The sequence below is a fragment of the Hyperolius riggenbachi genome, chromosome 3, assembly GCF_040937935.1.
Source record: "Hyperolius riggenbachi isolate aHypRig1 chromosome 3, aHypRig1.pri, whole genome shotgun sequence".
Classification (NCBI taxonomy): domain Eukaryota; kingdom Metazoa; phylum Chordata; class Amphibia; order Anura; family Hyperoliidae; genus Hyperolius; species Hyperolius riggenbachi.
In genome coordinates, this window is record NC_090648.1 from 32,512,010 (window position 1) to 32,536,033 (window position 24,024).

Here is a 24,024-nt window from a genome sequence, read left to right on the forward strand (position 1 = left end):
CCACTTAGATAGATGCAGGAGGGGAGCGCATAGGGGAGAGCCCGAGGTGAGGGGGGGACTGTCCTCCCTCTCCGCTGATGTGCAAAGCTCTCCCCTTATGCTGCGACCCCTCCTGCCCCCCCCCCCCCCAAAATGGCCATGAGCGGGCCCCCTAGGGGGCAGGGGCTGCTTCCCTTATTGTTACGCCAGTGATGAAAAGGACATTACTAAACCTTACTGCTCTCACTTAGAAACCAAAACAGGACTTCCCCTGCTGTGTTATTTAGAATCTCTCAGCTTTCCTTTGTTTTATTCACCTATTATTTGGACTCATAAGGATAGAGGCGCCCAAGAGTCGCTTCAGTATCACTTTAAAGTGGAGCTGAACTCTTGCACAGGACAGAAGGAAAAACATAGAGAAATGCACCTTGGATGTATTTAGAGAGTTTAGGCTGTCTAATTCCCCCACATCTGTGTCTAATCACAGGTTGTAATTTGATCTCTCCCCTGTGTCACATGACTGCCACAGCAGATAAACCCATTTGAAAGCACAGGCTGTTAACAATATGTCTGCTTCCATGAATCAGGAAGTAGAAACTGCAGATTTATTTTAGGATTTGTATCAGCTGTAACAAATACATGCTTTTTGTTTAAAGGTTATTATGCTGTTGTGTATCTTTTTAGAGCAGAGAGGACTTTCTGGTCCTATGCCCATCATTCACGACAAAGCTGACTGAGAAGACTTCCTGGCATCAGCGCGACTGTAATGTGAAATATTTGTGATGGTAACTGTGACTTTACATCTTTTATTCTTCCTGAGCTTCTCAGCACGATCACCGGGAAAAGCAGTTTTGGGCCAGTCTATTGGGGCAGAGACACCCTGACAAGCACTTTTCAATTCATTCTCATGTTTAAAAATACTCTCCCAATGACTTATCACCATTGTGGCAATTTTTCTGCTTTTTAACCCCAACATTAAAGAAATTAAAGAAAACCTGTAACAAGAAAAAGTTCCCCTGGGGGGTACTCACTGCAAGTGGGGGAAGCCTCCGGATCCTATCGAGGCTTCCCCCGTCCTCCTGTGTCCCATGGTGGTCTCGCTGTGCCCCTCCAAACAGCAGCAATGTAAATATTTACTTTCCCAGCGCAGGCGCAGTATCGCTGCCGGCCTGCTCTACTGCGCCGGCGCAAGTCTCCTGCGCCTGAGCAGTAGAGCGGACCTGACAGAGATTGGCTATTTCCGCCCATCTCCGTGCCGAGAGTCGCAACAGCGCCCCCGCTGGAGCCAGGGAAGGTAAGTATATGAAGCCTTGTCGAGCGTGGATTGCCGGAGACTTCGGGGGAGCCAGCGCTGGATTGCCTGCAGCTATTATTGGGACCCTGAGGCTTCCCTCTACAGAGGCGAGTACCCCCCAAGGGAACTTTTTTCAGTACAGGGTCTCTTTAAGGCCAGAAAATCACTAGGAGAGTTTTCTAACCGCTAGTGATTTGATAAAGCTCTTGCTAATGCAATGCTATGGGGGATGTTTATAAAATCACATAGCTCAGGTGGGAATCACACCCATAGCATTACATTAGCAAGAGCTTTTCAAATCACAAAGCACTCAGAAAATCGCTCCTAGCGGGTTTCTGAACTAATGCAAGTCAATGGGTAGCCTGTTATTAAAAAGGAAAATGGATTAAAAGCGCTCTGCAGCGTGTCTCTGCCCTATCGGAGGTCTCTGGTTTCCCAACTCCAGATAATACAAAACAGAAGTCATTACCTCTCCACCATTCTCGGGAGCACGATGCGAGTCATCTACAAACAGAATACAAAGTGCAGTAATTATGCAGAGCTGAGACACTGGGGGAAATTATCAAGCAAGATTGTAAAGGTAGCCACACATCAGACAGTGTATGGGCAGATCCACCAAGAGACAGATCTCTCTCTGATTGAATCTGATTGCCTGTACATACACAGAGGCAGTGTCCCGCTGGTCCCCCAGTGCAGTATACTTTGGGGCCTATTTCCACTAGCATGTGTTCAAGTCGCGTCCGGAAATCCGCATCAGTTTTTAAAAACACATACGCGCTTTCATGTGAAAATTTGCGTTGCGATTTGAAAAGTGCCTAGCAATATCATCGGTCATGTGTACAGCCCAGCAACTCATTAGCATAATTAACTTGGAAATAACGCTGTGCATGCTGGTTAAATTTGCATTTCCACATTTGTAACGCAAATAAATGCAGCCCCACTGACTTACATTAGCCGCGATTCGCATCCAGATGTCAAAAAATGCAGCATACCATCCAGATTTTTTTCGCATCGCATCCAAATATTCAATTTCGCATTGAATGGAAATAGCTCCATTCACAAACCTGTTGCATTTTGGATGCATAGTGGAAATAGGCCCTTAACTGTCAGTGTCCAGCGCTGGCTCCACCCACATACACACCCCACGTGGTTGCTGGCAGATACGTGGGTGTGTGTGACATCACACACCTGCCCACGTTACATCAGCAGTATGTGAATTGCAGGCGGGGCCAGTGGCGCACATGGACAGGTGAAGTATACTGCACCGGGCACATTTTACATTAGCAGGGACAGCACCGGGGGGTTTGTTGCTTGCCCCGATAACGCAGTTACCGCCACGCACCTGATCGAGCCGGTCGACCCTAGATCTTGCAATATGTCCAATCGATATATGTGACCAATTTCTGCGTGACTTACGAACGACCCGCCGACAGGAACGCCGCGACCATAGCTCCACCCCGTCGCAATGACATCACGCCCGCCGGGTGACTACCTCTTCTGCGCCGTTTTAAATGCAGAGTTATTGCAGCGGAAGGTAAATAGAGGACATCTCACCTGATCCTCGGCGGTAGAAGGTCCCATCGTGGTGCCCGGAAGCTGCGCCGCCCGTCCTCTCGCTCCGTCCACTGTTCTGGCTTCACATGCGGCGCATAATGACGCGTTAGCAGGCGCCGCCACTAGGGGGCTCTTCCTGATTGCGTCATTATGCGCCGCATGAGAAGCCAGAAGCCGCCGGGGAACAGTGGGCGGAGCGAGAGGACGGACCGCGCAGCTTCCGGGCACCCCGAGGGGACCTTCTACCGCCGAGGATCAGGTGAGATGTCCTCTATTTACCTTCCGCTGCAGTAACTCTGCATTTAAAAACGGGGGCAAAGGTGGCTGTCCCGACTTAAAGAGACTCTGAAGCGAGAATAAATCTCGCTTCAGAGCTCATAGTTAGCAGGGGCATGTGTGCCCCTGCTAAACCGCCGCATATGCACCGCTAAACGGGGGTCCCTTCACCCCCAAACCCCCCACTGCGACACTTGGTCGCAGGCTTGGTCGCTCCTGGAGGCAGGGCTAACGGCTGCAGCCCTGCCTCCAGTCGCGTCTATCAGCAGCGCATCGCCGCCTCTCCCCCGCCCCTCTCAGTGAAGGAGAGGCGGAGATACGCGCTGACAGACGCGCGTGGGGCAGGGCTGCGGCGGTTAGCCCTGCCCCAACCAGGAAGCGCTCCCCTGCATTGCGGAGGGGATTTGGGGGGACAGGGACCCTCGTTAAGCCGCGGGATAGCGGCGGTTTAGCAGGGGCACACATGCCCCTGCTATATATATATATATATGAGGTCTGAAGCGAGATTTATTCTCGCTTCAGACTCTCTTTAAGGACAGATTCAGGTTAAGAACAAGCGGACTGTCCCTATCTCGTTCGATAACCGAGGACTACCTGTATAGCAAAATCCAAGACACAAAAGGGCGAGAGAGGCAGTGTGTTATAGGTTATATTTAGTAAGGAGCACAACTCAGCCAGAGGGTGAAGGGGAATGGCCTAAGTTAGAGTGTATGCTTGTCGGAAAAATGGGGTTTTGAGTAGGGCTACGGAGTCGGAGCAATGTTTGGTACCTCGAGTCGGAAAAAAAAAAAAAAAAGTACCGACTACATCTGTGGTGTAAAAAAAAAAAAAGCAGAAGTACGCTAATGCTTAAAAAGTTATAATGCCCCAACACATTATCAATTCACTAAGCTTTATCAAACACTTTATAAAACGTTTGATAATTTACCTCATGGGTAAAATCTAATTTTAAATTCACTAAGGTGTTATATATTTGTATTTATCGATAAAATGTTCAAATCTATGTAAATCTATAACACCTTAGTGAATTCAAAATTAGATTTTTCCCATGAGGTAAAATATCAAACGTTTGACAATGTGGTTGCAGCAGATTTGACTTGATCAAATCAATCGGTCGATCGACGGCTGACATCGACCAGTGTATGGGCCCATTTAGTGAATTGAGGCCATTTATTGTCGGTTTACTAAGATTCAATGGAACCCCACATCAGCTGGGTTCCGGTTCCAGACAGACAGGGACAGTTAAGTGACAAGACAATATATACTCTGTACTGCGCTGAGGAAGATGTCGGCGCTATATAAATACTAAATTATCATAATAACAATGGTCAACAGGGTACAGTGTCAGCTTCCTGGCTAGGAGATTTCTTTTGTTCCCATAAGCAGATGCCATCTTAAAGAGAACCCGAGGTGTGTTTAAAGAATATTATCTGCATACAGAGGCTAAATCTGCCTATACAGCCCAGCCTCTGTTGCTATCCCAAACGCCACTAAGGTCCCCATGCACTCTGCAATCCCTCATAAATCACAGCCATGCTGTGAGGCTGTGTTTACATCTGTAGTGTCAGTCTCAGCTGCTCCCCCGCCTCCTGCATAGCTCCGGTCCCTGCCCCCGTCCCTTCCCTCCAATCAGCAGGGAGGGAAGGGATGCAGGTGGGGACTGGAGTTCTGCAGGAGGCGGGGAGAGCAGCAGACTGACACTATAGAGATAAACACAGCCAGCTCTGACAAGCTGTTTGTCAGCAGCGTGGCTGTGATTTATGAGGGATTGCAGAGTGCAGGAAGACCTTAGGGGGGTTTGGGATAGCAACAGAGACTGGGCTGTATAGGCAGATCCAGCAGTTGGCTGATGGTGTAATGGTTAAGGGCTCTGCCTCTGACACAGGAGACCAGGGTTCGAATCTCGGCTCTGCATGTTCAGTAAGCCAGCACTAATTCAGTAGGAGACCTTTGGCAAGTCTCCCTTACACTGCTACTGCCAATAGAGCGCGCCCTAGTGGCTGCTGCTCTGCTCTGGCGCTTTGAGTCCGCAAGGAGAAAAGCGCAATATAAATGTTATTTGTCTTGTCTTGTCTTGTCTCTGTATGCAGATAATATTCTTCAAACCCACCTCGGGTTCTCTTTAATATAGTTTTAAAATTCCTAAGCTTTGGAAGTGATGAAATGCCTTTTATGTTACATACTTTCAGGGCTCATTCACACTAAAGGCGTTTTTGCTACTGATTTCAGGAAGTGAAAAAAAAAATAAACCACAATCGCTCGGCAAACCCGCTTAGAAAAAGCGGGGGGGGGGGGGGGGGGGGGGGGAAAGCGCAGGTAATCGCCGGGAATCGGGAAAAAACATTCCACAAAAAGCGCCCAACACAGGCGGAATGCAATGTGAACGAGGCCTCAATCAACAGGATGGTTACATGCAAGTTAGAGTTTGAAATGGAAGCTTTGATTAATCGTCAGACAATAGCGAGAAGAAAGATGGAGTCTGCTGATCTCCAGAGTCACTATTTCCTATGGGAAAATACACACAGGATACAACATACCTGCAGCATTGACTGTACATTACAGTTCAACAAATCAGTAATCCCCTGAAACAAAACAAAAAATATCACTTTACGTCCCTCCATAAAATTCCGAAACAAGCTTTGTATCTACTCACTGTTCTATTAAAGATTAAATGCAATTTCCATAGTTGCTGATTAGCAAGCAGCTCCCTCATATCAACCACATAGATTGCAAGGATTAACGGTAAATATAATTTCAGCCAACATACCTTATATACTCGCAAGCAAGCCGACCCGCATGTAAGCCGACCCCCCAACTTTTACCTAACATGAAAAAATGATTGACCCTCATGCAAGCCCAAGCCCTGGGGGGAGCAGAGCAGGAGCAATGAATGGCCACACAGAATCAGTGAGGGGTGTGCAGTGCGGACTAACCTGCTGAGGAGAGCGGCTCAGAGAGTGCAGCGATGATGCGGCAGTGATCGGGCCGAAGGCGAGCGGGCAGCTGAGAGATCTGGTGCGGAGGGCGGAGAGTATAGCTGCAGCCGCTGGATGTCCACGGCGAGAGCGGATGGATTGCCACACAGAATAAAAACACAGCAGGAGCGCTCTTCCGTGTTCATAATCTTGCACTTCCTGCTGTGTCTGCACCTTGTACACCCATTGGCTGGTAATAGCTGGTAATAGCCAATGGGTGTACAAGGTGCAGACACAGCAGGAAGGGCGAGATTATGAACACGGAAGAGCACTCCTGCTCCAGATGGCAATCAGATAAAATCCCTGGATCAACATCAATGGGCATTACCTAGTAATTGTAGCCATGGATGTCTTTCAACGCAAGGAAAGCATCTAAGCCCCCTTTAAATGCAGGTATAGAATTTGCCATAACTACTTCCTGTGGCAATGCATTCCACATCTTAATCACTCTTACTGTAAAGAACACTTTCCTAAATAAATGGCTAAAACGTTTTTCCTCCATGCGAATCTCATGTCCTCTAGTCCTTTGAGAAGGCCTAGGGACAAAAAGCTCATCCGCCAAGCTATTATATTGCCCTCTTATGTATTTATACATGTTAATTAGATCCCCTCTAAGGCGTCTTTTCTCAAGACTAAATAAACCCAGTTTATCTAACCTTTCTTGATAAGTGAGACCTTCCATCCCACGTATCAATTTTGTTGCTCGTCTCTGCACCTGCTCTAAAACTGCAATATCTTTTTTGTAATGTGGTGCCCAGAACTGAATTCCATATTCCAGATGTGGCCTTACTAGAGAGTTAAACAGGGGCAATATTATGCTAGCATCTCGAGTTTTTATTTCCCTTTTATTGCATCCCAAAATTTTGTTATCTTTAGCTGCAGCTGCTTGGCATTGAGTGCGATTATTTAACTTGTTGTCAATGAGTACTCCTAAGTCCTTCTCCAAATTTGATGTCCCCAACTGTATCCCATTTATTTTGTATGGTGCTAGACCATTGGTACGACCAAAATGCATGACTTTACATTTACAACTTAGCAGGACTTCTGCAGAGAGAAGTATTCAGATCTTTTCCAGAAAAGCCAAAATACTACTCATCCATGTACAGCGGGAGAGACATCAAGGAATCTCTGTATCACAATGCATGTGATGGAATACAAAAGTTTGCTTTCTTAAAACAGAAAGTATTTGCAATAATTCAGGTTGGAGTGAGCTACGGGATGTCTTCCACAATGCATCACTGCTGAATATGAAAATCATCCATTGTTGTCCCTGTAAGCTAGCCACACCTCCAGAACCGCTGGAATGCAATGATGGGTCAGCTTGTTAATTGTACAGAGCCATAATAATCCAACATGCATACAGACTGTTTCGGACTGATTGATCCTCATCAGTGCATGGCATAGATTAAGGCTAGGTCCACACTAGGGACGGTTGCAGGACGGACACTGCAGTCCGGGATCAGGGGAAGTACCACCAGACCGCAAACTGATCAAAGTGCATCAGTTTTGCATCAGTTTCTGTGCAGTTTTTTACCCCAAAAAGGACAGAAAGCGTCTCTATCATTAGGATGGTAGTGGGAGGATTTTTTGGGCCAATAATAAAGTTCAGGCTATCAGTTTTCTCATCCGTTTTTGGTGCTATTTTGCCTGTGGAGATGGAGATGCGTTTTCTCATTGCTTTTCACTACCCATCTGTGTATCCGTGGTCCGTAAAAATGCAGCAATTCTGGACCTTCTGTTCAGGTTTTGAAAACGGGTCCCTGCAAACGCAGACGGATCCGGGTTTTTTTTGGGTGAGGACTGCTGCTATTTTTAACATTAGTATCCGGGACTCAGTTTCTCATCAGGGCTGAAAAACGCAGCCACGGATACGTTTCCGGACCTAGTGTGGACTAGCTCTAATGTGGCTCTATATGGCAGGACTTGTGAAAAACGCTTTCAGTGGAAACAACTTTATTAAACTGCATTGGTTTCAGTTTTTAATGTGACATTCACATTTAGTAGAAACGGGCCCCAACGCAGCCACTCACCCGCCACCTGTGAAGCTGCAGAGCTCTGAAACTCCACCCCAGAATCCCGCCTACACTCTCACACACGCTCTCACCCACACATACCACACACTTTTTCCTTCCCTGTGGCTTTCTTTCCCCCTAAGTGTTTCAAAGCTCTATGGCAAAAGAGCTCAGGAACACTTCAAATAAAGATGGCCTGGAGGGGGGCGGCGTTTTAGATTTTGTTATTTACGGGTGGCGGGTGAGTTCCTGACGTTTTCAACTGCTGATCTGTGCAGTTTTATATTAAAGAATCTAAAAATGATAAAGTATCGACTCCGAAGCGTTATTAAAAAAATCGCCTTTTACCCTATATTCCCCTGCTAAAACGCAGCTCTCTCGCAGCAGAACGAGGGGTCCTTACGCCCAAATCCTCTCCGTAGCACCCGGGGAGCGCTTCCTGTTGAAACAGGGCTAATGGCCGCAGCTCTGCCTCTCAGCGCTGATCACAGCCTCTCCCTGCCCCTCTCAGTCTTCCTTCACTGAGAGGGGCGGGGAGAGGCGGAGATCCGCCGGCTGATAGACGCGCATGGAGGCAGAGCTACAGCCATTAGCTCTGCCTCCATGAGCAGCAAAATCTACGACCAAGTTGGTAGTGGATTTTGCAGGGGGGGGGGGGGGGATTTGGGGGGTAAATACCCCTCGTTCTAGCAGGGGCAAACATGCCCATGTTGAATATAGGGTAAAAAGCTATTTTTAATAACGCTTCAGAGTCTCTTTAGGCTTCATACACATGTGATGCTGGGCATACACGGGTCATTTTTTTTGTTATCAATTGAGCCGCTGATGGCTCGATTGGTAATATCCGACGTGTCAGATGACCGCCGGATCAATTCCGTGCTTGATACCCGCAGGCGGAAAATAGCGGGAAACGAGCGGGAATCGATCCAGGCGCGCGCGCGGGGGTTGATCCGGCGGCTAGTCGAGCCGCAGAAACGGATCGTGTATGCCCAGCATAAGAGGCAAGTCGCCCGGCAGGTTTAGGACTTGATCCTTCAGGTGACAGTGCAGGGCCGAGCAGCAGAGGCGTTGCTATCCTCCATGTTGTGTTGCTATGTTGGGGAGAGGACAGCTGACAGAGTGGCGCGTGAGGCAGGTCATACAGACGGTGGGGTGAGTGGGGAGAAAACAACCAAACAAAAATCCACAACTTTTAAGTTCAACCTCACCTCTAGAAAATTCTTTCTCTGGCCAACAGAGCTTTTGCTAGTGTGATTTAAAATGCTACTTACCTTGCTTAAATCATTAAATTCAACATAGCGCAACATATCCTTAAACGTCATTCCAACATTGTTTACTGAAAAAAGGAAAAAATAGATAACTAGCTCAATAATTCCATATCATTCTAATGTCCAGATAATAATATCCAGTCCCCTTTCTACATTATAGATCCCAGCACTGTCTGATCCCATCCTGATAATATCCAGTCCCCTCTCTACATTATAGATCCCAGCGCTGTCTGATCCCGTCCTGATAATATCCAGTCACCTCTCTACATTATAGATCCCAGCACTGTCTGATCCTGTCCTGATAATATCCAGTCACCTCTCTACATTATAGATCCCAGCACTGTCTGATCCTGTCCTGATAATATCCAGTCACCTCTCTACATTATAGATCCCAGCACTGTCTGATCCTGTCCTGATAATATCCAGTCACCTCTCTACATTATAGATCCCAGCCCTGTCTGATCCTGTCCGGATAATATCCAGTCACCTCTCTACATTATAGATCCCAGCGCTGTCTGATCCTGTCCTGATAATAATATCCAGTCACCTCTCTACATTATAGATCCCAGCGCTGTCTGATCCTGTCCTGATAATATCCAGTCACCTCTCTACATTATAGATCCCAGCACTGTCTGATCCCATCCTGATAATATCCAGTCACCTCTCTACATTATAGATCCCAGCACTGTCTGATCCCGTCCTGATAATATCCAGTCACCTCTCTACATTATAGATCCCAGCACTGTCTGATCCCGTCCTGATAATATCCAGTCACCTCTGTACATTATAGATCCCAGCGCTGTCTGATCCTGTCCTGATAATATCCAGTCCCCTCTCTACATTATAGATCCCAGTGCTGTCTGATCCTGTCCAGATAATATCCAGTCACCTCTCTACATTATAGATCCCAGCACTGTCTGATCCCATCCTGATAATATCCAGTCACCTCTGTACATTATAGATCCCAGCACTGTCTGATCCTGTCCTGATAATAATATCCTGTCACCTCTCTACATTATAGATCCCAGTGCTGTCTGATCCCTTCCTGATAATAATATCCAGTCCCCTCTCTACATTATAGATCCCAGCACTGTCTGATCCTGTCCTGATAATAATATCCTGTCACCTCTCTACATTATAGATCCCAGTGCTGTCTGATCCCTTCCTGATAATAATATCCAGTCCCCTCTCTACATTATAGATCCCAGTGCTGTCTGATCCCTTCCTGATAATAATATCCAGTCACCTCTCTACATTATAGATCCCAGCGCAGTCTGATCCCGTCCTGATAATATCCAGTCACCTCTCTACATTATAGATCCCAGCGCTGTCTGATCCCATCCTGATAATATCCAGTCACCTCTCTACATTATAGATCCCAGCGCTGTCTGATCCCATCCTGATAATATCCAGTCACCTCTCTACATTATAGATCCCAGCGCTGTCTGATCCCATCCTGATAATAATTTCCAGTCACCTCTCTACATTATAGATCCCAGAACTGTCTGATCCTGTCCTGATATCATCCAGTCACCTCTCTACATTATAGATCCCAGTGCTGTCTGATCCCGTCCTGATAATATCCAGTCCCCTCTCTACATTATAGATCCCAGCACTGTCTGATCCCGTCCTGATAATATCCAGTCACCTCTCTACATTATAGATCCCAGCGCTGTCTGATCCTGTCCTGATAATATCCAGTCACCTCTCTACATTATAGATCCCAGTGCTGTCTGATCCCATCCTGATAATAATATCCAGTCACCTCTCTACATTATAGATCCCAGAGCTGTCTGATCCTGTCCTGATAATATCCAGTCACCTCTCTACATTATAGATCCCAGCGCTGTCTGATCCCATCCTGATAATATCCAGTCACCTCTCTACATTATAGATCCCAGCTCTGTCTGATCCTGTCCTGATAATATCCAGTCACCTCTCTACATTATAGATCCCAGTGCTGTCTGATCCCATCCTGATAATATCCAGTCACCTCTCTACATTATAGATCCCAGTGCTGTCTGATCCTGTCCTGATAATAATATCCAGTCACCTCTCTACATTATAGATCCCAGTGCTGTCTGATCCTGTCCTGATAATAATATCCAGTCACCTCTGTACATTATAGATCCCAGCACTGTCTGATCCTGTCCTGATAATAATATCCTGTCACCTCTCTACATTATAGATCCCAGTGCTGTCTGATCCCTTCCTGATAATAATATCCAGTCCCCTCTCTACATTATAGATCCCAGCACTGTCTGATCCTGTCCTGATAATAATATCCTGTCACCTCTCTACATTATAGATCCCAGTGCTGTCTGATCCCTTCCTGATAATAATATCCAGTCCCCTCTCTACATTATAGATCCCAGTGCTGTCTGATCCCTTCCTGATAATAATATCCAGTCACCTCTCTACATTATAGATCCCAGCGCAGTCTGATCCCGTCCTGATAATATCCAGTCACCTCTCTACATTATAGATCCCAGCGCTGTCTGATCCCATCCTGATAATATCCAGTCACCTCTCTACATTATAGATCCCAGCGCTGTCTGATCCCGTCCTGATAATATCCAGTCACCTCTCTACATTATAGATCCCAGCGCTGTCTGATCCCATCCTGATAATAATTTCCAGTCACCTCTCTACATTATAGATCCCAGAGCTGTCTGATCCTGTCCTGATAATATCCAGTCACCTCTCTACATTATAGATCCCAGCGCTGTCTGATCCCATCCTGATAATATCCAGTCACCTCTCTACATTATAGATCCCAGCTCTGTCTGATCCCGTCCTGATAATAATATCCAGTCACCTCTCTACATTATAGATCCCAGTGCTGTCTGATCCTGTCCTGATAATAATATCCAGTCACCTCTCTACATTATAGATCTCAGCACTGTCTGATCCCGTCCTGATAATAATATCCAGTCACCTCTCTACATTATAGATCCCAGCACTGTCTGATCCTGTCCTGATAATATCCAGTCACCTCTCTACATTATAGATCCCAGCACTGTCTGATCCCATCCTGATAATATCCAGTCACCTCTCTACATTATAGATCCCAGCACTGTCTGATCCCATCCTGATAATATCCAGTCACCTCTCTACATTATAGATCCCAGCGCTGTCTGATCCCATCCTGATAATATCCAGTCACCTCTCTACATTATAGATCCCAGCGCTGTCTGATCCCATCCTGATAATATCCAGTCACCTCTCTACATTATAGATCCCAGCGCTGTCTGATCCCGTCCTGATAATATCCAGTCACCTCTCTACATTATAGATCCCAGCGCTGTCTGATCCCATCCTGATAATATCCAGTCACCTCTCTACATTATAGATCCCAGCACTGTCTGATCCCTTCCTGATAATATCCAGTCACCTCTCTACATTATAGATCCCAGCACTGTCTGATCCCATCCTGATAATATCCAGTCACCTCTCTACATTATAGATTCCAGCACTGTCTGATCCCATCCTGATAATATCCAGTCACCTCTCTACATTATAGATCCCAGCGCTGTCTGATCCCATCCTGATAATATCCAGTCACCTCTCTACATTATAGATCCCAGTGCTGTCTGATCCTGTCCTGATAATATCCAGTCACCTCTCTACATTATAGATCCCAGCACTGTCTGATCCCATCCTAATAATAATATCCAGTCACCTCTCTACATTATAGATCCCAGCTCTGTCTGATCCCATCCTGATAATATCCAGTCACCTCTCTACATTATAGATCCCAGCACTGTCTGATCTTGTCCTGATAATATCCAGTCACCTCTCTACATTATAGATCCCAGCACTGTCTGATCCCATCCTAATAATAATATCCAGTCACCTCTCTACATTATAGATCCCAGCACTGTCTGATCCTGTCCTGATAATATCCAGTCACCTTTCTACATTATAGATCCCAGCGCTGTCTGATCCTGTCCTGATAATATCCAGTCACCTTTCTACATTATAGATCCCAGCGCTGTCTGATCCCATCCTGATAATATCCAGTCACCTCTCTACATTATAGATACCAGCACTGTCTGATCCCTTCCTGATAATATCCAGTCACCTCTCTACATTATAGATCCCAGCACTGTCTGATCCCATCCTGATAATATCCAGTCACCTCTGTACATTATAGATCCCAGCACTGTCTGATCCTGTCCTGATAATAATATCCTGTCACCTCTCTACATTATAGATCCCAGTGCTGTCTGATCCCTTCCTGATAATAATATCCAGTCCCCTCTCTACATTATAGATCCCAGCACTGTCTGATCCTGTCCTGATAATAATATCCTGTCACCTCTCTACATTATAGATCCCAGTGCTGTCTGATCCCTTCCTGATAATAATATCCAGTCCCCTCTCTACATTATAGATCCCAGTGCTGTCTGATCCCTTCCTGATAATAATATCCAGTCACCTCTCTACATTATAGATCCCAGCGCAGTCTGATCCCGTCCTGATAATATCCAGTCACCTCTCTACATTATAGATCCCAGCGCTGTCTGATCCCATCCTGATAATATCCAGTCACCTCTCTACATTATAGATCCCAGCGCTGTCTGATCCCATCCTGATAATATCCAGTCACCTCTCTACATTATAGATCCCAGCGCTGTCTGATCCCATCCTGATAATAATTTCCAGTCACCTCTCTACATTATAGATCCCAGAACTGTCTGATCCTGTCCTGATATCATCCAGTCACCTCTCTACATTATAGATCCCAGTGCTGTCTGATCCCGTCCTGATAATATCCAGTCCCCTCTCTACATTATAGATCCCAGCACTGTCTGATCCCGTCCTGATAATATCCAGTCACCTCTCTACATTATAGATCCCAGCGCTGTCTGATCCTGTCCTGATAATATCCAGTCACCTCTCTACATTATAGATCCCAGTGCTGTCTGATCCCATCCTGATAATAATATCCAGTCACCTCTCTACATTATAGATCCCAGAGCTGTCTGATCCTGTCCTGATAATATCCAGTCACCTCTCTACATTATAGATCCCAGCGCTGTCTGATCCCATCCTGATAATATCCAGTCACCTCTCTACATTATAGATCCCAGCTCTGTCTGATCCTGTCCTGATAATATCCAGTCACCTCTCTACATTATAGATCCCAGTGCTGTCTGATCCCATCCTGATAATATCCAGTCACCTCTCTACATTATAGATCCCAGTGCTGTCTGATCCTGTCCTGATAATAATATCCAGTCACCTCTCTACATTATAGATCCCAGTGCTGTCTGATCCTGTCCTGATAATAATATCCAGTCACCTCTGTACATTATAGATCCCAGCACTGTCTGATCCTGTCCTGATAATAATATCCTGTCACCTCTCTACATTATAGATCCCAGTGCTGTCTGATCCCTTCCTGATAATAATATCCAGTCCCCTCTCTACATTATAGATCCCAGCACTGTCTGATCCTGTCCTGATAATAATATCCTGTCACCTCTCTACATTATAGATCCCAGTGCTGTCTGATCCCTTCCTGATAATAATATCCAGTCCCCTCTCTACATTATAGATCCCAGTGCTGTCTGATCCCTTCCTGATAATAATATCCAGTCACCTCTCTACATTATAGATCCCAGCGCTGTCTGATCCCATCCTGATAATATCCAGTCACCTCTCTACATTATAGATCCCAGCGCTGTCTGATCCCGTCCTGATAATATCCAGTCACCTCTCTACATTATAGATCCCAGCGCTGTCTGATCCCATCCTGATAATAATTTCCAGTCACCTCTCTACATTATAGATCCCAGAGCTGTCTGATCCTGTCCTGATAATATCCAGTCACCTCTCTACATTATAGATCCCAGCGCTGTCTGATCCCATCCTGATAATATCCAGTCACCTCTCTACATTATAGATCCCAGCTCTGTCTGATCCTGTCCTGATAATATCCAGTCACCTCTCTACATTATAGATCCCAGTGCTGTCTGATCCCATCCTGATAATATCCAGTCACCTCTCTACATTATAGATCCCAGTGCTGTCTGATCCTGTCCTGATAATAATATCCAGTCACCTCTCTACATTATAGATCACAGTGCTGTCTGATCCTGTCCTGATAATAATATCCAGTCACCTCTCTACATTATAGATCTCAGCACTGTCTGATCCCGTCCTGATAATAATATCCAGTCACCTCTCTACATTATAGATCCCAGCACTGTCTGATCCTGTCCTGATAATATCCAGTCACCTCTCTACATTATAGATCCCAGCACTGTCTGATCCCATCCTGATAATATCCAGTCACCTCTCTACATTATAGATCCCAGCACTGTCTGATCCCATCCTGATAATATCCAGTCACCTCTCTACATTATAGATCCCAGCGCTGTCTGATCCCATCCTGATAATATCCAGTCACCTCTCTACATTATAGATCCCAGCGCTGTCTGATCCCATCCTGATAATATCCAGTCACCTCTCTACATTATAGATCCCAGCGCTGTCTGATCCCGTCCTGATAATATCCAGTCACCTCTCTACATTATAGATCCCAGCGCTGTCTGATCCCATCCTGATAATATCCAGTCACCTCTCTACATTATAGATCCCAGCACTGTCTGATCCCTTCCTGATAATATCCAGTCACCTCTCTACATTATAGATCCCAGCACTGTCTGATCCCATCCTGATAATATCCAGTCACCTCTCTACATTATAGATTCCAGCACTGTCTGATCCCATCCTGATAATATCCAGTCACCTCTCTACATTATAGATCCCAGCGCTGTCTGATCCCATCCTGATAATATCCAGTCACCTCTCTACATTATAGATCCCAGTGCTGTCTGATCCTGTCCTGATAATATCCAGTCACCTCTCTACATTATAGATCCCAGCACTGTCTGATCCCATCCTAATAATAATATCCAGTCACCTCTCTACATTATAGATCCCAGCTCTGTCTGATCCCATCCTGATAATATCCAGTCACCTCTCTACATTATAGATCCCAGCACTGTCTGATCTTGTCCTGATAATATCCAGTCACCTCTCTACATTATAGATCCCAGCACTGTCTGATCCCATCCTAATAATAATATCCAGTCACCTCTCTACATTATAGATCCCAGCACTGTCTGATCCTGTCCTGATAATATCCAGTCACCTTTCTACATTATAGATCCCAGCGCTGTCTGATCCTGTCCTGATAATATCCAGTCACCTTTCTACATTATAGATCCCAGCGCTGTCTGATCCCATCCTGATAATATCCAGTCACCTCTCTACATTATAGATACCAGCACTGTCTGATCCCTTCCTGATAATATCCAGTCACCTCTCTACATTATAGATACCAGCGCTGTCTGATCCCTTCCTGATAATATCCAGTCACCTCTCTACATTATAGATCCCAGCACTGTCTGATCCTGTCCTGATAATATACAGTCACCTCTCTACATTATAGATACCAGCACTGTCTGATCCCTTCCTGATAATATCCAGTCACCTCTCTACATTATAGATACCAGCGCTGTCTGATCCCTTCCTGATAATATCCAGTCACCTCTCTACATTATAGATCCCAGCACTGTCTGATCCCATCCTGATAATATCCAGTCACCTCTCTACATTATAGATACCAGCACTGTCTGATCCCTTCCTGATAATATCCAGTCACCTCTCTACATTATAGATACCAGCGCTGTCTGATCCCTTCCTGATAATATCCAGTCACCTCTCTACATTATAGATACCAGCACTGTCTGATCCCTTCCTGATAATATCCAGTCACCTCTCTACATTATAGATACCAGCGCTGTCTGATCCCTTCCTGATAATATCCAGTCACCTCTCTACATTATAGATCCCAGCGCTGTCTGATCCCTTCCTGATAATATCCAGTCACCTCTCTACATTATAGATCCCAGTGCTGTCTGATCCCTTCCTGATAATATCCAGTCACCTCTCTACATTATAGATCCCAGTGCTGTCTGATCCCTTCCTGATAATATCCAGTCACCTCTCTACATTATAGATCCCAGTGCTGTCTGATCCCTTCCTGATAATATCCAGTCACCTCTCTACATTATAGATCCCAGCGCTGTCTGATCCCGTCCTGCTAATATCCAGTCACCTCTCTACATTATAGATCCCAGCACTGTCTGATCCTGTCCTGATAATAATATCCAGTCACCTCTACATTATAGATCCCAGCACTGTCTGATCCTGTCCTGATAATAATATCCAGTCACCTCTCTACATTATAGATCCCACCACTGTCTGATCCCTTCCTGATAATAATATCCAGTCACCTCTCTACATTATAGATCCCAGTGCTGTCTGATCCCTTACTGATAATATCAAGTCACCTTACAGAATATTAGTACCCAGAATTCCAATGTCCAGGTCTTTTAGGGCCTCCTCTATCTTGGGGTAGATTTCGGCTCCTCCTGTGAAATCTGCTTGGATGATCTTGACCTTACGCCCACTTTGTTGCTCTGTGGAGATAAAGATTTGACTTCTGTGACAGGCAAAATTCAATACAACTTTGGAGGCAGAGTTCCGTAATCCACAAACGCCAAAACGTTGGCACTGGATGGGCGATTATTGGACTTTAACCCGGGGAAATCCTCTCTAATTGCTTGTCCTAAACGAAACAACTTAAATATGGCAGTCTTTTTCAACACTAAATAGATTTCAGCACGATATCTATCAAAAATGTACCGAACAGAGCAAAGCACTTTGTCTATGTGACTAATCGATTTTCAAACAAAATCGAATTATTCTGGGCGGCACATTGGGGCATTAATTTTTAGCAGATTTGATCAGAGAAAAATTGAAAAGTGTATGGGAACCTTAAATATCAATACCTTTACAGCCTAGCACAGAGCATGTGTGCTCCACCAGATCAGACCACACTATGCTTGGTTAATTGGGGTTTTATTTTCCAACTGAGTAGTCCTCTCAGATAAAACAGTCAAATCCTGTTATTAACACCTTTTGCAGACTTGAGCACCTGTCTCAGGGTAGAAACCAAATCCTGGAGTGGATCAAATTGGCAAAGCAGATGAGAGCAATCTGGGACATACATACCGTACACACCACCAATCACTTTTCCAGACTCAGTCTTTTTGCCATGGCCACGACACAGTTAGAGTACACCGGGGTGCATATACTGCATTTAGAGGGGCTGTGAACCTGTAGTAGTGAATTCATTATAGTAGGGAGGACTATTATAAAACCACAAGTAGGGCATACCGATCTCCTTTGCAACTTTCTGAAGCTTTTCCAAAGTCCGACTGAGGATGACTACGTTGAATCCCCTCTTGGCCAGCTGTGGAAGAGAGAGTGTGTGTTATGGGGTGAAGAGAGGTCAGAGGTATAGCTCATGCCAGTTGTGTAACCTTACCTCATGGGCGTAGGATTTTCCTATTCCATCTGTCGCTCCTGTGACCACTAAAGGGAAGACAAAAGAAGGTTTATTATTCTGAGGAACATCTGGATTCATAAATTATTATTTCTTCTAGACTCTAACCCAGTCATGCGACCTACCTAATACTGGGGGAGGGATATTTAATACTGGGGGCACAGATCTGACAATGTGAGAAACGTTTGATCTGCTGCATGCTTGTTCAGGGTCTATGGCTGAAAGTATTAGAGGCAAAGGAGCAGCAGGGCAGCCAGGAAACTGGTACTGCTTAAAAGGAAATAAATATGGCAGCCTCCATAGCCATCTTACTTCAGTTGACCTTTAATTCTGGGGGCACACCTGTCTACCTGTACTTGAGGTGGCAGTGTCATCATCTTCTTAACTGGAGGCTGACTCGGACTAGGGGCGCATTTGGCGTACAGTAGCAGGGAAGAAGGGGTCCACATCGGCTAGCTATACTGGTCCAGCTCCTTTGTGGCCCACAGATTTGCACACCCCTGCTCTAAAACCTCACTGTCGCTCTTACTGGGTAAGGTGGTGGTGGGGGGCAATATAAATTGCACCTTTCTAGAGAAAAAGGGTAAGGCTTCTCCCATCCTCCTTGACCTCCCCTTCAAAACTGGGACGAGGTCCTCCAGCACTCAAGGCTGAGACACCAAAGTGCGCCCCTCCCCCCGCATTCCTCCCACCCCAGCCGTCACACACTGATTGCTATTAGACTAAGAGGTGCCCGAAGGGCCGCCCACCCCACACACACACACACACCTTAATATCTAGTTATTTGGCTTGCAGTCACTGCCATGTATTCCCTTTTCTGATTTCTCTCTGCTTCAAACACAACAAGGGAATGATAGCTGAGTGAGTTGTGTGCCCCCTCCTACACTGCGCCCTGAGGCTGGAGCCTCGCTCGCCTCTGCCCAGCCCTGCTCACCATTTCTGAGCTGGGACCCTCTGAACATAGCTGACAATGGCCTATCAGACGTGCTACCTTGGCTACACTCCAATGTGTGTAGGATTACGGCCATACTCCCCATGGCCGAGTTTGTTGTAGTATGAAGCCGCTCGTAGATTTTTTTTCCCTCTGTGCACAAGCGGCTACTGTGCATGGGCGGATCATACGTGCACATGTGCGCTGGGGCGGACCATACGTGCACATGTGCACAGGGGCGGACCATACGTGCACATGTGCACAGGGGCGGACCATACGTGCACATGTGCGCAGGGGCGGACCATACGTGCACATGTGCGCAGGGGCGGACCATACGTGCACATGTGCGCAGGGGCGGACCATACGTGCACATGGGTGGATCATACGTGCACATATGCGCAGGGGCAGATCATACGTGAACATGTGCGCAGTGGCGGATCATAAGTGCACATGTGCGGACCATACGTGCACATGTGCGCAGGGGTGGACCATACGTGCACATGTGCGCAGGGGTGGACCATACGTGCACATGTGCGCAGGGGTGGACCATACGTGCACATGTGCGCAGGGGCGGACCATACGTGCACATGTGTGCAGGGGCGGATCATACGTGCACATGTGCGCATCATACATGCACATGTGCACAGGGGTGGATCATACGTGCACATGGGTGGATCATACGTGCGCAGGGGCAGATCATACATGAGCATGTGCGCAGGGGCGGATCATATGTGCACATGTGCGCAGGGGCAGATCATATGTGCACATGTGCGCAGGGGCAGACCATACGTGCACATGTGCGCAGGGGCGGACTATACGTGCACATGTGCGCAGGGGCGGACCATACGTGCACATGTGCACAGGGGCGGACCATACGTGCACATGTGCGCAGGGGCGGACCATACGTGCACATGTGCGCAGGGGTGGACCATACGTGCACATGTGCGCAGGGTCGGACCATACGTGCACATGTGCGCAGGGGCGGACCATACGTGCACATGTGCGCAGGGGCGGACCATACGTGCACATGTGCGCAGGGGCGGACCATACGTGCACATGTGCGCAGGGGCGGACCATACGTGCACATGTGCGCAGGGGCGGACCATACGTGCACATGTGCGCAGGGGCGGACCATACGTGCACATGTGCGCAGGGGCGGACCATACGTGCACATGTGCGCAGGGGCGGACCATACATGCACATGTGCGCAGGGCGGATCCTACCTGCAGATGGACAGATCATACGTGCTCATGTGCGCAGGGGCGGATCAAACGTGCTCATGTGCGCAGGGGCGGATCATACGTGCACATGTGCGCAGGGGCGGACCATACGTGCACATGTGCGCAGGGGCGGATCATACGTGCACATGTGCGCAGGGGCGGATCATACCTGCAGATGGACAGATCATACGTGCTCATGTGCGCAGGGGCGGATCATACGTGCACATGTGCGCAGGGGCGGACCATACCTGCACATGTGCGCAGGGGCGGACCATACCTGCACATGTGCGCAGGGGCGGACCATACCTGCACATGTGCGCAGGGGCGGACCATACCTGCACATGTGCGCAGGGGCGGACCATACCTGCACATGTTCGCAGGGGCGGACCATACCTGCACATGTGCGCAGGGGCGGATCATACCTGCACATGTGCGCAGGGGCGGATCATACCTGCAGATGGACAGATCATACGTGCACATGTGCGCAAGGGCAGATCATACGTGCGGATCATACGTGCACATGTGCGCGGGGGCGTATCATACCTGCAGATGGACAGATCATACGTGCTCATGTGCGCAGGGGCGGATCATACGTGCTCATGTGCGCAGGGGCGGATCATACGTGCACATGTGCGCAGGGGCGGATCATACGTGCTCAGGGGAAGATCATATGTGCACCTCTGTCATTTAGTTGTCAGAAGAAGCCGATAAATTACCGATATTCTGCTATTGGGCACTGTGTAATACCGATAGTTGGAAATCAGTCATCTTACCGATACGCTACTATCACTCTAACTAAACTCTTGTCACTGTAAATACAATAAATGATCACAGCCTAAATCATTTACACATAATTATTGTAAAAATGAAGCACTTTTTTTATTACGTTATTTTCACTGGAGTTCCTCTTTAAACTGCTTTTTTTCTGACTTTGGATTCCCTTTAACTAAAAACTACAATCTATGCCTATTGTAGCAGTTTGCTCTGTGTGGACAGATTAGTTACAGTGCACTGTAGTGTAAAGCACATGATTTCTCTATGCATAGCAATACAGTGCAGGTAAGTGACAGTGGTGTAGAGACACTTACCTGCCCAGCCTCCGTACTCCCGGAGGTCCTTCCTCCACCAGCGGGACAGGATGTGGACTCGGACCCCCCTAAGCAGTTTGTAGAGCTGGGTGAGGAGCAGGTAGGACAGAGCCAGGTACCCCAGCAGGGTGAGCCCCGGGTGCAGCACACAGTCCATCCTCTCTCAGGTGTCCGGCCACTGTCACGGCACTTGCACTGACTAATGTGACACTGGCCCCTCCTACAGCTCAGTCACTACCACAGCCTGCATACACTTCCCGACACGCCCTCCTCCTCTGGCCCCTCCCACAGCTCATTACCGCAGCCGTCACACACTTCCCGACATGCCGTCTTCGCCGCTGGCACCTCCCACAGCTCACTACCACAGCCTTCACACACTTCCCGACACTCCCTCCTCCCCTGGCTCCTCCCAGAGCTCATTACCACAGCCTGCAAACTCACCCCGAGACTCCCTTCTCGCCCCTGGCCCCGCCTACAGTTTATTATCCCAGCCTTCATACGCCAGACTCCCTCTTCCTCCTCCCCACTAGCCCCTCCCACAGCGCATTACCACTGCCTGCATGCAGTTCCCGACACGCCCTCCTCCCCTGGCTCCTCCCACAGCCTGCAAACACGTCTTGAGACTACCTCCTCGCCACTGGCCCCTCCCACCGCTTATTATCCCAGCATTCATACACTTACCCAGCACCCCCTGCCAGGGCCTGGCCGAGGCATAGGCTGGAGAGGCTCCAGCCTCAGGGCGCAGTGTAGGAGGGGGCGCAGAATTCATTCAGCTGTCATTCCTAATTGTGTTTGAAGCAGAAAGAAATAAGAAAAGGGAATACATGGCAGTGACTGCAAGCCAGATAACTAGATATTAAGGTGTTGGGGAGGTTGTGGGCCCTGGGTAGAGTGACCATATTTTTGTGGGTCCAACCTGGGACGGGACGGGGGGGGGGGGGCACGTGGGGGGGGGGGGGCGGTGCGCGCAGCGGCGAAAAGTGGGAAGGAGTGAGGAGCACGCAGCGGCGAAGACTGGGGAGGGGGGCCGCCGCGCCGAAAAAATGGGCGTGGCCATGACATTGTATGGGCGGAGCTAACGTAATGATGTAACAGCGAGGCATAAGAAAGCAGTGTTTACGCCATGATGTGGACAAACGAGACTTTGTATCATGGGTGTGCAGAAACTGTGTGATGCTAATAGTATACCGTAACCACAAAGCAGCAAACATAGCCATCTATGACCATTAAATAATAAATGCAGTAACAGTTACCCCGGACACCAGAAAATAAACGCAATAGGCAACATGTCAGTATAAAATAAATGCAATGCGGGCAAACATGTCAGTACAAAATAAACGCAATGCGGGCAACATGTCAGTACAAAATAAACGCACTGCGGGCAAACATTTCACCAGAAAAGAAACGCACTGCGGCCAAACATTTCACCAGAAAAGAAACGCACTGCGGGCAAACATTTCACCAGAAAAGAAACGCACTGCGGGCAAACATTTCACCAGAAAAGAAACGCACTGCGGCCAAACATTTCACCAGAAAAGAAACGCAATGCGGGCAAACATTTCGCCAGAAAAGAAACGCACTGCGGGCAAACATTTCGCCAGAAAAGAAACAATGCGGGCAAACATTTCACCTGGAAAAGAAACAATGCGGGCAAACATTTCACCTGGAAAAGAAACAATGCGGGCAAACATTTCACCAGAAAAGAAACAATGCGGGCAAACATTTCACCTGGAAAAGAAACAATGCGGGCAAACATTTCACCTGGAAAAGAAACAATGCGGGCAAACATTTCACCTGGAAAAGAAACAATGCGGGCAAACATTTCACCTGGAAAAGAAACAATGCGGGCAAACATTTCACCTGGAAAAGAAAGCATTTACTCACCTGGCAGAAGTGTCCGGCCTCTGGCGCGCTGCTCCGTCCCGGGACCGTCTTCCTCCTCCTGCTCTTCTCTCCCGCGCTGACAGGGCTACGGCAAGATGGCGCCCGAAGCCCTGTAC

At 47.5% G+C, this 24,024-nt stretch overlaps 1 protein-coding gene across 1 annotated transcript in view; it reads right to left on the minus strand.

Annotated features, from left to right (window-relative positions):
* LOC137562526 (very-long-chain 3-oxoacyl-CoA reductase-B-like) overlaps positions 1–22,276 on the minus strand; it is a 36,294-nt gene extending 14,018 nt beyond the window's left edge. Inside the window, exons 1-7 of the mRNA XM_068273940.1 lie at positions 22,025–22,276; positions 18,768–18,814; positions 18,617–18,692; positions 17,746–17,856; positions 9,362–9,426; positions 5,641–5,685; positions 1,743–1,777 (exon numbers count right to left, since the gene is read on the minus strand). Coding sequence (XP_068130041.1) covers positions 1,743–1,777; positions 5,641–5,685; positions 9,362–9,426; positions 17,746–17,856; positions 18,617–18,692; positions 18,768–18,814; positions 22,025–22,181 — 536 coding nt within the window. The 5' untranslated portion in view covers positions 22,182–22,276. The remainder of the gene's footprint in view (positions 1–1,742; positions 1,778–5,640; positions 5,686–9,361; positions 9,427–17,745; positions 17,857–18,616; positions 18,693–18,767; positions 18,815–22,024) is intronic.
* Between the last annotated feature and the right edge of the window lie 1,748 nt (positions 22,277–24,024).